Source organism: Chelonoidis abingdonii, chromosome 1 (genome assembly GCF_003597395.2).
Source record: "Chelonoidis abingdonii isolate Lonesome George chromosome 1, CheloAbing_2.0, whole genome shotgun sequence".
Classification (NCBI taxonomy): domain Eukaryota; kingdom Metazoa; phylum Chordata; order Testudines; family Testudinidae; genus Chelonoidis; species Chelonoidis abingdonii.
In genome coordinates, this window is record NC_133769.1 from 66,219,534 (window position 1) to 66,231,849 (window position 12,316).

At 43.4% G+C, this 12,316-nt stretch overlaps 1 protein-coding gene across 10 annotated transcripts in view; it reads left to right on the forward strand.

The window, feature by feature from the left end:
• Positions 1-12,316, forward strand: part of TBC1D30 (TBC1 domain family member 30) — a 106,850-nt gene that overhangs the window by 56,350 nt on the left and 38,184 nt on the right. For 4 of the 10 annotated variants that reach the window (XM_032775239.2, XM_032775240.2, XM_032775241.2 and 1 more), the window contains exons 3-4: positions 9,512-9,573; positions 10,021-10,086. In XM_032775239.2, the coding sequence (XP_032631130.1) occupies positions 9,512-9,573; positions 10,021-10,086 (128 nt within the window). Of the gene's footprint in view, positions 1-1,763; positions 3,566-3,777; positions 3,800-9,511; positions 9,574-10,020; positions 10,087-12,316 lie in introns of those variants that run through there. The other 6 variants (XM_075066150.1, XM_075066162.1, XM_032775243.2 and 3 more) reach the window with 5 other exon arrangements.

Consider the following 12,316-nt stretch of genomic DNA (forward strand, 5'->3'; position numbering starts at 1 on the left):
TTCAGTTTGTTTGCTTTGACAGCATTGTATGTATAAGTGGCTTCACTTTTTAACTACATTGTGGTATGCAGTGGTGTTATAGCTGTGTTGGTCCTGGGATATTTACACCTGAGGGAATTCTGCGTCACTATGCATGCGCAGAATTCATGTCCCCCAGCAGATTTCTTTTGTTCGCTGCAGAAAAATCACTTCTGATAGCAAATCAAAGAGAAGCTGCAAAAGCGGTCATGATTCTCTCCCCAGCAGCACAGGCAGGTTGGTTTGGGCACTCAGAGCAGTAAGTAGAGACGTAAATCACCACCTGAGGTGCAGTTGTGGGTGTGGGTAAGGAGGGAGAAACTCTGTCCCTCTCATTCGTTGTTGCAGCATGCTTGGCATGGAGGAGCAGGGCTTCAAGGTGTTTCTGAGGAGGTAGGCATGGGACAGGCACTGTCCCCTCAGGCAGAGCAGAATGTAGCAGCCTGCCTGCTTAGTGAATTGTTCCAATTTTCTTTGTGAATTCCCTCAGGAGTATAAAACAGGTGTAAAAGTTTTAACGCTCCTTTACATTACCAGAGTGGTGTAAAGGACAGTATGGCCTTATAAATTCTTATGGTGCTTTAGTAATTAGAACTGGTCTAAATTTTTGGACTGAAATAATTTCCTATCAGACTGTGCTCCATAAACTGTTTGCTACTGACCTTTCTGGAGATGGTCAGTAGCCAATATAAATTGTGAGTTTGATTCTCCAGCCCTCACTTGCTCTTCAGTTGTCTATAATTAAGGCTATGTTTTAGTCACAGGTATCTTTAGTAAAAGTCACAGACAGGTCATGGGCAGTAAACAAAAATTCACAGCCCGTAACCTGTCCATGACTTTTACTAAAAATATCTATGACTAAAACGTGGAGCGGGGCTACCTGGGGGCAAGTGGGTGCTGAGGGAGGGTGGCCTGGGTGCTGTGGGGTGCGGGGGCAGTGACTGTCCCAGGACCCCCGCTGGTGCTGCGGGCAGGGGGAGGGAGTGGTTAGCAGGGCTGACAGGGTCCCTACCTGTCTCTGCATCTTCCTCCCCTGTTCAGCAGCAGCAGCAGAGTTTGGTTGTGGGAGGGGGCAAGGGGTTGGGGAACGGGACGGGGTGAAATGGCTCTGGGAGACACTTACTGGGGGGCTCCCCATAAGCAGTGACATCCTCCTCACTCAGCTGTGAGGCAGAGACGTGGCCAGGCAGCTCTGCGCGCAGTCTCCGCCCAGAGCGCTGGCTTCACAGCTCCCATTGGCAAACTCGCAGCCTTACCTATAATGTAACACTGAGCATATGGCTGCATATATTTGTTCATTAATAACTAGAAATAGATGGTCAAACCTAGTTATATTACTGTTAGGCAAGTGGGGTTGGGAATTTCCTCCAATGCTCCCCACTCCCATTCTCCATCCATTGTATTGCAGTTTAAATAAATTACTGAAATAAGTGAAACCAGAGGGATTTTATTGTGTTATATTGACAAATAAAATATGCAGAATTTTATAACATTGTAGAATATCTGCAGAATTTTTTTTGTTTTTGGCACAGAATTCCCGCAGGAGTAGATATTAGAGAAACAAAGTGGGTGAAGTAATATCTTTTATTGGACTAACTTCTGTTACTCATAGACTCATAGGTTAGAAGGGACCAACATGATCATCTAGTCTGACCTGCACAAAGCAGGCCACAGAACCCTACCCATCCACTTCTATAAAAACCCCTAACCTATGTCCGAGTTATTGAGTTGTTGGTGAGGGAGACTAGATTTTGAGCTTACACAGAGCTCTTCAGGTCTGGGAAGAACTGAAGAAGACCTTTGTGTATACTCAAAAGCTTATCCTCTCTCACCAACAGAAGTTGGTCCAATACAAGATATTACCTCGCCCACCTGTGTGTTTAACTGTGTCAGTTTGCCTGTTATTTGTATGTCTTTCACAAAGAAACAAGGGAGATAAAAATGTATTTTAAAAAATAACAAGCTTAAGTTTTTAAACAACAAAAATTGGCAGGTGGAATCAGAAGCAGGTGTTAGTATCTGGAACGACTTGTAACTCAATTTTTGAGATTGATGCAATTACACTGACATAAATCTGTTAGCCTTTCACTGAATAATAGAACAGCAAGAACTGTAAAAACTACCTGTGTTTGAAGTGCTTTTTCCCTATCCATTATATCAAAATCTGGTTTGAAGTGAAATTCTGTGGAGTTACTCCTTATGTGTATAACAAGCCCTCTTAAAATGTTATTGGAAATAGCTGAATTTTCAAATTTAAATTTTAACACTTACAGGGTAGAGTACAGTTTTTGAATTTAGCATATGATGTATCACTGTAGTAGTAACCTTTGTTCCAATTCAGATACATGGAGGTTGCTATTATAAAGATCTTTTCCTGAAACAAAATAATTGTGTTAAACATAGAAAGGCAAAGAAATGGAGCTGAACCTTTTCAAGCTGACATTCTGGGCAGGTTCCCTACCTCCAGGATTGGACTGGAGTACTTGATGAAAGGAGTAAGCTGTAGCATCCTTTCTCTCATTGTGTCAGGGGATTGCAGCACATATGGACCTCTTTCTCAGGAGGGCTGTCATCAGTGGGTGATGATACAGTACATACCATATGTGTTTCTATGCATTTAGGTTGGAATTTAATGCTGAGAGTGATTTTAAAACATTCTAAGCTGGGCTTGTAAGGGTGTAACTGCTATTAATCCTTTGCAGAAATATGAGTCGTGACCATTGTTGAAAAATAATAGGCATATAGGTTCTTAGACATGTCATTTATAGCTTGTGCTGGCTTATCTGTTTACAAAGCAGAGACAGTAGCAGCTGCCTTCCTGCACTGTTAAAGTGCTGTATGCATAGCACACCAATGTACCCAAGTGTTTAGTGGTGCTGCTCCTCCCAACCCTTCCTGTGTTGCTGTGATAAGCTCTTTGATAGATGCTGCAATCCAGTTACTCTTGAGATCCATGTTATTTTTAAACCAAGCTCCTGTTTCCTTTAGATTGCTGCTTGCTTGTTCCCAGGTGGTACCGGAGGAGGCGGAGGGAACTCCGCTGGGTTTTCAGTAAGTGGTGCTGGGAGGGATTGTGGGCGGGCTTCTCTTCCCCCCCCTCTTCTCTTCAGCACCTCGACTTTGCTGTCTCTGCACTGCAGATGTCCTCCAGCAAAGAGAGCTTCTGCCCTGCACCCTGCCTCCGTGTAGTGCCTCGCAGACCGGCTCGCCTGCTGCCCTAATGCCTTGGTTGGGAGAGATTTCGGCCCCAAAGGAAAGCCTTGCAAAGCGGGGAATAGCGCAGAACTCCAGCTGAATTTGCGTCACGGGGGGAGCTGGGCTGCGCCTGCCGGGGAGAGGCCGCTGCTGGCACAGCGTGGATGGTTTGTCTCAGCCCCGTGGGCACCCATGAGACAGGACAAGCTGACGGGCTCCCTGAGACGTGGGGGAAGATGCTTAAAGAGGCAAAACACAGGCGGCGGCGTGGGCACCATCCTGAGCAATGTGTTAAAGAAGAGGAGCTGTATTTCCAGGACGGCTCCTCGCCTGCTCTGCACCTTGGAGCCAGGTAGCGTGGGCGTGGGCTGGGGCGGGCGAAGGACCTCGGCGGGCTCCCTTTGCTCCCTGGGCTTGGGTTTGAAAGTGGCGCTTCTGTGCAGCGGCTGCTCGGCTAATGCTCTTAGCCAGGCTTACCCCGGTCTGGGAGCGGTGTGGGGCGGCGGAGAGGAGCGAGGGCGGCCGCTGCCCGTCACGGACACGCGCGTCTCCCGACCGGGGAGCAGGACGGAGATGAAATCCCCGGGTAGGCGCCGCTCATGGGGCTTGGGGGGGGGGGGGCATGTGGGACCAGAGGTGCCTCGGGCGTCTGTGTCTGCCAAGGACGTGCCCAAGGCAAATGGCCGCTCCCTGTCAGCCGCAGCCTCTGCAGGGCTGTGCCGGGAGAGGCGGCGCGGCCCCTTGCCGTGATGCAGCGATTGCACTCGGCGTCTGCATTAAAATCCTCCTCGTGCCGCTTGTGTCGGGCTGCCGAGAGGGGACAGTCCCTTCCCCGCCCACTCCGTGTAAAGCCCCCAGACGCGGGCCCCGGGCAGCGGCCACGCGGCTCCTGCCCTGCTGCGGGTCGGTCTGGCCGGCCTGGGACACGCCAGTGAATCGCCGTGTCCTGCTGAGGCCGCTCTGCGGGGCGGGCGGGAGTGAGGCCAGGCCGGGTCCTGCCCGCACTGGCAGAGCTTTGCCGCCGAATGAGAGTCCTCAGCTCTGTGGGGAATGGCTGAGGGCACTTTGCCACCCCTGCGTGACGGGCCCTATAGGGCAACCCAGCAGGACAGGGAGAAACACTACGTGAACGTGGGGCCATGGCAGGTGGGGTGGTACCTGAGGACTGACCTCACCGCCTGGGAGCAATGGCAGGACCCACTGGCCAACCAGCCCTCCCAGAAGGGAAGATTGCCACCCCTCGCTTGGGCGTGGATGGGCGGAAGCAGCCCCATGAGCAATGTTGTGCGGTCTATCGGGAGGCCTGCCCCAGTGGGCCATGCCACCCACAGTTCGCTCATTTCCCGACCTTCTCTGGGAATGGTTCTTGGCTCAGCTGGCCTGCCCTTGCTCTTCGCCCAGCTGGCTTGTGCCTGCTCTCCCTCCCCCTAGCCTCTTCTTTCTTCTTTGCGTTGCACGGCTTTGCTACCCCATCCCTCTTTGTGAAAGCAGTTCAGCCACACTGTAGCTGGGTGGGTCTTTTTGCATCACTCATCCTCATCTGCACGGCAGACCTCCCTGCTGCTGAGCAATCTCTTCTTCTCCCTCCCTTCCACTTTCTGTACTACTCAGCCATGCTCTCAGAGCCCTACTCTCCACATTTCCCCACCATTACTGGGAGCACTTGACCTGGGGAAATTCCCTTGTCCTATCTGCTTTTTGAAGAAGTATATTGCCTAAATACACAAGGAAGACTGTTTTCTTAAAGGGACAGTCATCAATTTTGCATCTGTTTTTTTTTTTTCTTAGAAACTACTTCAGTTTCAAATAGAGTGAAACCTTATTAAGTGGCTGCTCAGGGGACCAGCAAAATGAGGTCTCTTAAGAGGGTGGCCTTTAACAAAGGTGGATCTGCAGCTTACTAGAAAGCCAAATGGACTCAGTTATTTGATTCCAAAATTTTGTTTTGTTTATAAAACACTGAAAATATAAATATTTAAATAATTTTATTTTTATAAAATACTAGAAATACATATACTTAATAATAGATGTTTAATGTATAAACAATCATTTGTAGCTGAGACATTAATTTGTCTGCGGGTTATCATGAACATAAAGGAAGTAAAACTGTAACATAATTATTTTATTTTTAACTAATGTCTCATGAATGAGTATTAAAATTTAAAGCAATACACCGCACTATGCAAAGTGCAGTTTCCCATTATGTATATACAATGTGCCTTATGAGCACTCAAATGCAAATTGAGTAAGCTGATAACTTAAGCAAAATTTCTTCTGTATTTGAGAGCAATTCTGGGTGGTCTCTGGTTATGTTGGAGAAGTGGTTGCTTAATATATTTATATTACAACGTTCTTGTGGATAACCTGTTTCTGAGGGCTGCTGGTTACCAAAAATAGGGTTCTTTAACAGACATCGTATATTTTTTTAATATGCCCCAGGGTCCCAACTGCTCTGTGGGTCCTGCCCCTAGCTGACTCCAGCTCATGCAGTAGCCTCCTAATATTGGAGACACTGCCATTATTCTGTCAAGCTTTATACATAAATTGCACAGAGATTCCTGCCTGCAGCTGTGATAGCTGTCCTTCATCCCCAGGGCAGGGTAGAGGAGCTGATACCAGAAGCACATCACCATCTCACATCCAGCAGTGGATTAAGTTGTGGTATGGGGTTTCTGTAGTCCCAAAGTGAGCTGCTAGCAGGAAGCACAGTGATGCCACAGCTGGGTTACCTGCTACCACATCATCATCCTGGAGATCAGGGAGGATTTGAACATTTTGTGCCTCATTGTTGAATAAACTTAAGGGGTCTCATTCTGGCTTTGTATGTATCTGTTGATATCCATATGTATTGGGAAGCCTCTGGGGGCCAATTTCATTAAATACTTCATTATGTCCTGGTGTGCCCGGTGGTTGCTAGGGTAGTGGATTGCACAGAGGATTGCTTTGGATACTGCTTTAACTACTCTTTACATGGGTGAATATAAGTTATAAAACAAGTTGTGGGACAAAACTGCATGGCTTTTTTGTTTTTGAACCAACAATTAGACTGAAGTTTGCATCACTAAATTTTGAGAGCCCAGCTGTTGTAGGGCTTTTCCTCCTTTGTTTAGGAGACAACATCAGTTTCTGGTTAGGTACAGCCTAGGCGTTGATTCTAGCATTGCTCACTTTCAGACACTGTCAGTGGAAGAGGTTCCAGCAGCTGCTCTGAAGGTACAGTCAGAGCCTGTGGTGATTGGATTGGAAATGTTTGGGTGGGTTAGGGCTAGTTGACTAGTCCATGCCACCAAGAACATGGGGGTCATAACATAAAACCTTCCTGTGCATCCTTCCTTTGGAGCTACTGAAGAGTTCCCAAACTTTTGGTGCAATATTCCTGTCTCCGTGAAGTAGTTCGTTGCTGAAACTGAGGAATGGGGTTTTGATTATTCCACCAAGACTTCTTACTTGGCTACCATATCTTTCTGTGCTCAAGTAGCCAATGACCCTGATGTGTGTCAGAAGCTCATGAGACAGAAAATGGAGGTCTGTACTAGGTTTTGGCACTCCTGAAAGGATGGATATCATTCCAGTAGTAATCCACTGTTAGAACATGTGGCGGCAGCTTTCCTCTGGTTGACTAACTTAGGGGGGAAGTGGGGAAGGGGAGATTCTCCTGTGTCAAATGGCTTCTGTACAGCAATTTTTGGTATGTTGTGGATTAGTGAGCAGATTGCTAGGGTTCCTGGTAGACCTCATTCTGGCACTCACCTTGGAGATGATGCCTCCTCTGTTCCTCCAAATTTTGATCTGTGGCTCTTTTATGTAAGGCAAAACAATATGGTAAGGAGTCATTAATTAATCTTAGAGAGGTGCCCAGTCAATTGGTCTAACTCAGGATGACCATGTCAGTGTATCTCCCTGGGCAATCTGCAGACAGCTCTCTTGTCTTTTCTGCCTAGTGACATCACACCTTTATTAATTCAATGCCATCATCTAGAAGACATTTGTGAGTTGAGATCTGGTAGTCTTTAGATCTCATTTATTCAGAACAAGTCTCCACTGTATCTGCTGCCATGTCTGGGGTCTTTGATCTTAAGGTTCAAACACCAGGTGGATAACATTTTGCCTGTTTTAAAGATTGTATTTGTCCAGACACACCCTTCAGTACTCCTGGCTGGCTTTGCTAGTGGTATTTTCCTTGTGTAAATTGCAAGAATACAGAGGCCTTGGTATTAAGTGGGTCTTAAAGCTCTGGAAAGCTGGAATGCTCTCTGTATTTGAGTACTAAGTTGGGGGGAAGTGCATGAATATTCTGGAGGGCTATTGCTTCCATCTAACTTTTGCTGATACCAGAACATGTTACCTTAAAGTGTCATCTGGAGTTACACTTTAACAAAAGTTGCTGCTAGCTATTGGCCTGAATTTACATAAATTGCTGCATGTCCTTATTGTGTCCTGCAGTCAGTAATAGATAGTTTACGGATGAGACCTGGTTTCGTTGTACTGACACGTTTGCAGCAAATGTGATCTGGCTCCTTTTGCGTGCCAGGGGGTGAGAGGTGAATCCTAATAAGTAATTATTGCCAGGTGTAAGTGCCAAAATGTTCAAAAACATCTCCTTTTTTTAAGATATTGAAAATATTAATTTAGACAAATGCTTTAATATCCCCAAACCCAGAAAGTCTGTTATTAGCTGAACGGTGCAGATAAAAGCATCCAAATGGTAAATTCCCTGATACAGTTTTAAAATGGCCAAATCTAGGGTAGAGAATTGTTTGCTTTTTTTTAAACTTTGCTTTCAGTCTAAACCTTTGTATACCACCTCTTCCTCACCCCCTCCAGTCATGTTCTAAACACCTCATAATCAGTTTCATATGGAAATACTGTCAAAGCTTAACTACCAAGCATTAGCAAATGACACTACATTGTTTTCCAAACACACAAGGCCTAATCCAGTAAAATGTGGCTCGTTTCTGATGAATTACCATACATTTAAGGCATTTGGCAGCTTGCAGCGCTGAACTCTTTACATTGATGTATAAATTATATTCAAGTGTTGATCCATGAATCTGTATCTTAGGAAAGACCACCTTCATATGGAAACATTTTAAATACAAAGCACACATGGTACCATTAATCAAATGTTACTGGAAAAATGTCTTTAAGAAGGGCTTTATTCTTTTGTATGCATTCCTCTGATAACAGTTAGTCCAAGAGAATGTGAAGAATGAAATATTGGACTCTTCAGCACCTTGGTTTTGGACAGCGACATTCTGAATGATTGAGGACTAATTTAATCTAACATGCATGACATAAATCAGATTATATGTATTATGGTGTATCCAGATGCCATAACCAGAATCTATTACAGGCCAACCCTGAGATCCTAGTTTCACACCTGAGTTTGCATTTGAAAAATGTATCATCTATATTAAAAAGAGTAATTAACATTAATTGCTTTTATAGCCAGAAGAAACTCTTAAGTTTAAATGGGAGTACTAGCCAAACTTATCCAGAATATGGATAAATAAGATATTAAATATTACATACTGAGCAATATACTGATTTTATTAATGTAACAAAATAAAAATGAGCATCTAGCGTGTTAATATCCATAAATCGAGGCACATGGAAAGAAAAGGTATTTTGTATTTTTATAGATGGATATCATGCTTTAAAAATGGAATGATCCCCTATTCAGTATATTACTGTGGTTTAGCATAAGATACTTCGTTGAGGGTCATGCAGCTCACTGCATACCGAGGAATCCCTATGTGGACATTTTCACAGTGTATGCACAGTGTACAAAGTCAGAACTCTTTACCTTCCCTGTCTTCTCTGGTGGACTTTTCCATTGCAACAAGTTTTTGTTTAATTTATATAACATTCCGTTACAATATGTTATTTATTATAAAACCTGTGGTAATGGAGAAGTCCACTGGAGAAGAGACAGAAGGTAAAGAGCTCTGACTTTCTCACAGTGTGCATACACTGTACAATGTCCATGTAGGGGATCCCTCAGTTTGCAGTGTTCTTAGCAAAATATGTTATGCTGAACCACAGTAATATACTGAACAGGGGATTACCCAATTTTTAAAGCGTTATATGTATACTTTTTAACATACACTTTCAGTTTACTTTGAAAACAGGAATTGATGGAAACAGGAATAGAATGCAGTAATTCAGAATTACATACAGTAGTTCAATTTAGAGTTCTGTATTTTCTTTTGACTTGATTTAATTTTTTTCCTTTTCTAAATAGTGATCATGATTTTGGTTTTGTCTTTTTTCTCTTTTGTTTTACTATTGTCTCTAGGGGTTGATACAAAGTTGAAGTTCACTCTTGAACCATCTTTAGGTCAAAATGGTTTTCAGCAGGTAACTTCATTTATTTTCCACTTGTTTTTAAAAGACTGAAATTTCCTTTTCACTCTACTTGTGTTACGTGAAATGTGCATTGCTTTGTTTTGTTTTTATCTTAATGTGAGTATATTAGTTGCCACTGTATAAAGATTTGTTCCAGCTAACATTTGGGAAATTGTAATGCAATTCCTTTGTTTTCCCTGACATCTCAGAATTTTCATAATGTTAGAGTCTTATTTTTTGTTATATACATAAATTATTAGTCTTATAAGATTATATTTTGCCTTTAATTAGGGTTTATGTATTAACTCTAGGCACTGGTCCATTTTATGGCTAGGCATTTAATTTCTTAAACATGGGAAATAAAATGAATGTTTCTCACCTGCAGTATTGCACATATTCACATATTTCTGAATTAAACTATTTCCATATGTTTCCTGTGGTGGATGTTTTTGCTTTTAGTGGTATGATGCTCTCAAAGCAGTGGCCAGACTGCCAACAGGAATACCAAAGGAGTGGAGGAGGAAGGTAGGTATATCTGTACACTTCACAAGATAATTGCAGTCACGTGTGATTTAGAGTTGGTATGAATTTGAGAGTCTTAAGCTTTGTATGCACTGGGGACTTTTGCTGGTTCAAAACTGTCAAGGACGAGCCACTTGTGGAGCTGCATGTTGCACAGACAGGCAAAGCTGCTGTTTACGCTAGTGGTGTTGCTCATTCTTGAAACTCAGGTAAGCTGTACTAGCGCAGATTTTGGCTTTTACCACTTTACTCCGTCTACACCAAGAGTTTGCACTGATGAATCTTTCATAACAGCTGAACATTAATGCCTGAAATCAGGGCAAACCTCCAGGGAAGACAAGCCTTCACATTTATGAAGTTGAAGTTGATAACTGTTGTCACCAAGGCATAGTGCTGACAAGAATTCCCACATAAACCTTTGGTTAGGGAAAGGCAGAGTGCTGGAATAATAGGGGAGCTGAGGGTAAGGAATGATGTTCGTTAGAGACTGCTATTAATGTGAAACAGCACTGGGTTAGTGCTGTAGAAATGTAACCACTGCGAATTACATTGAGATCACTAAATCCACCTTAATGCTTCCTTAAATAAGATTTGAAGCCATATCCCCAAGATTTAAAATAGTCTTTTGTATGGACTAAATGTGGGACATATTGTGGCCTCAGTTTCATCCAAGCAACTCTAGAGAAGGATTAAAATATACGTAATATATGTACATGGTTTAATATAACTTTTGTGTGTTGGGATTGTTCTCCTTTTCCTTTCTTACTCCCTGTAGGAATTATTATTATTTATGCAGGGTATTACCATGACACTAATTTAACCATTAATTCTTTTAGCAAATCCAAAGGGCAAACAATTACTCTAAACATGTCTACAAAGCCTAAATAATAGCAATTTACTCCAGCCAAACAGTAACAAAATATTTATAGGCATATGATCAAGATTACTTACAGATGGGCTAAGGATGCTTAGACCCATATTGATCGACTCCCAACGTGGTCAGGCAGGTATTAGCAATGAACCCTTTAAGAGTTTACTTTTTTATACCCTTTAACAAACATGTGATGTCACTGCGAATTATCGCACCTTAGCTAAGGCCGCTGTATGAAGTAGTTTCTCATACAGCCAATTATTTACTGCACATGTTATTTACTGTTATTTACTGCACATGCCCAGTTAATTGTGTTTTATTTCTATTATTTCAACCCACACCTTATCTTACTTAAGACTGGTATTTCACAGGGTCGCTACAGGTTTAACACAACAACTCTTCTTTCTCATGATTTCATTCTTTTTGGTCACAGGCTTTGGGCCTATTGCTCCTGCTAATATCCTAACTCAGTTTAAAACCATAGCCCACCTAGGTCTCACGTGGGCCTATAGTCCTGCACTCCCTGTCCCTCCAACTCAAACCATTTCCTCTTTCAGATTAAGAGAGAATAAAATAATCATAGGGGTATCATTCCCCTCTAATTCTTTTAATAAGTAATCCATTTGCATCACATTGGAGTCTTTCAGCTGCCATTTTCTTCCCTATTATGAAGTCTTTCTCCCTGCTCCCCCTAATAACTAGTCTGCTGTTGCTCCCTCCCTTGTTCTGTGAAGCTTTGCAAAGAGTGATGCAATGTACAGACTCTTTTCCTCCCCCTCACCAAGACCATATCCGTGCTGTTGCTCATGCACTTATTGTTTAGCTTGCTGGAGGAGCAAATGGAATGAAACTGGCATTGCCTGCCCCACACTTTCACATTTCTGCTGAACTAGGAGGAAGCATTCTATACTGCTGCAGTCCAGTGAGAGATTCTCCTCAGCTGGTAGGGGTGGGCAGGGGCAGGGCAAAGGTTAAACTTCCTCCAGCACAGATGGAGGACAGTATCCATGCTGCTCCTTTTGTACAGGACACTTTTCCTCTTGATCAGGCAGAAATGGAGTATGAAATCAGCAAGCATCACTGGAGTTTCATTTTACTGCTTTCCCTACCAGCAAATGCTGTGTGGAGGTGCAGCAGCAGCACAAGTACGTTCCTCTGCACAAGAGACCTGTAGTGTGTGGGAAAGGGGAAATGTAGGAAATCTGTGATTCTGCAAGCTGTAGGTGAATATTTAACTGTTTTATTACTTTGGAATGTGTGAGAATGGCTTTTTTCGTTTAGAATATGTAGATCAACTCCCCTTCCCTTTCACCATTTCTTTCACCCTCCTGCAAAGCAATCCTTTGTCATTATTAACCGTTG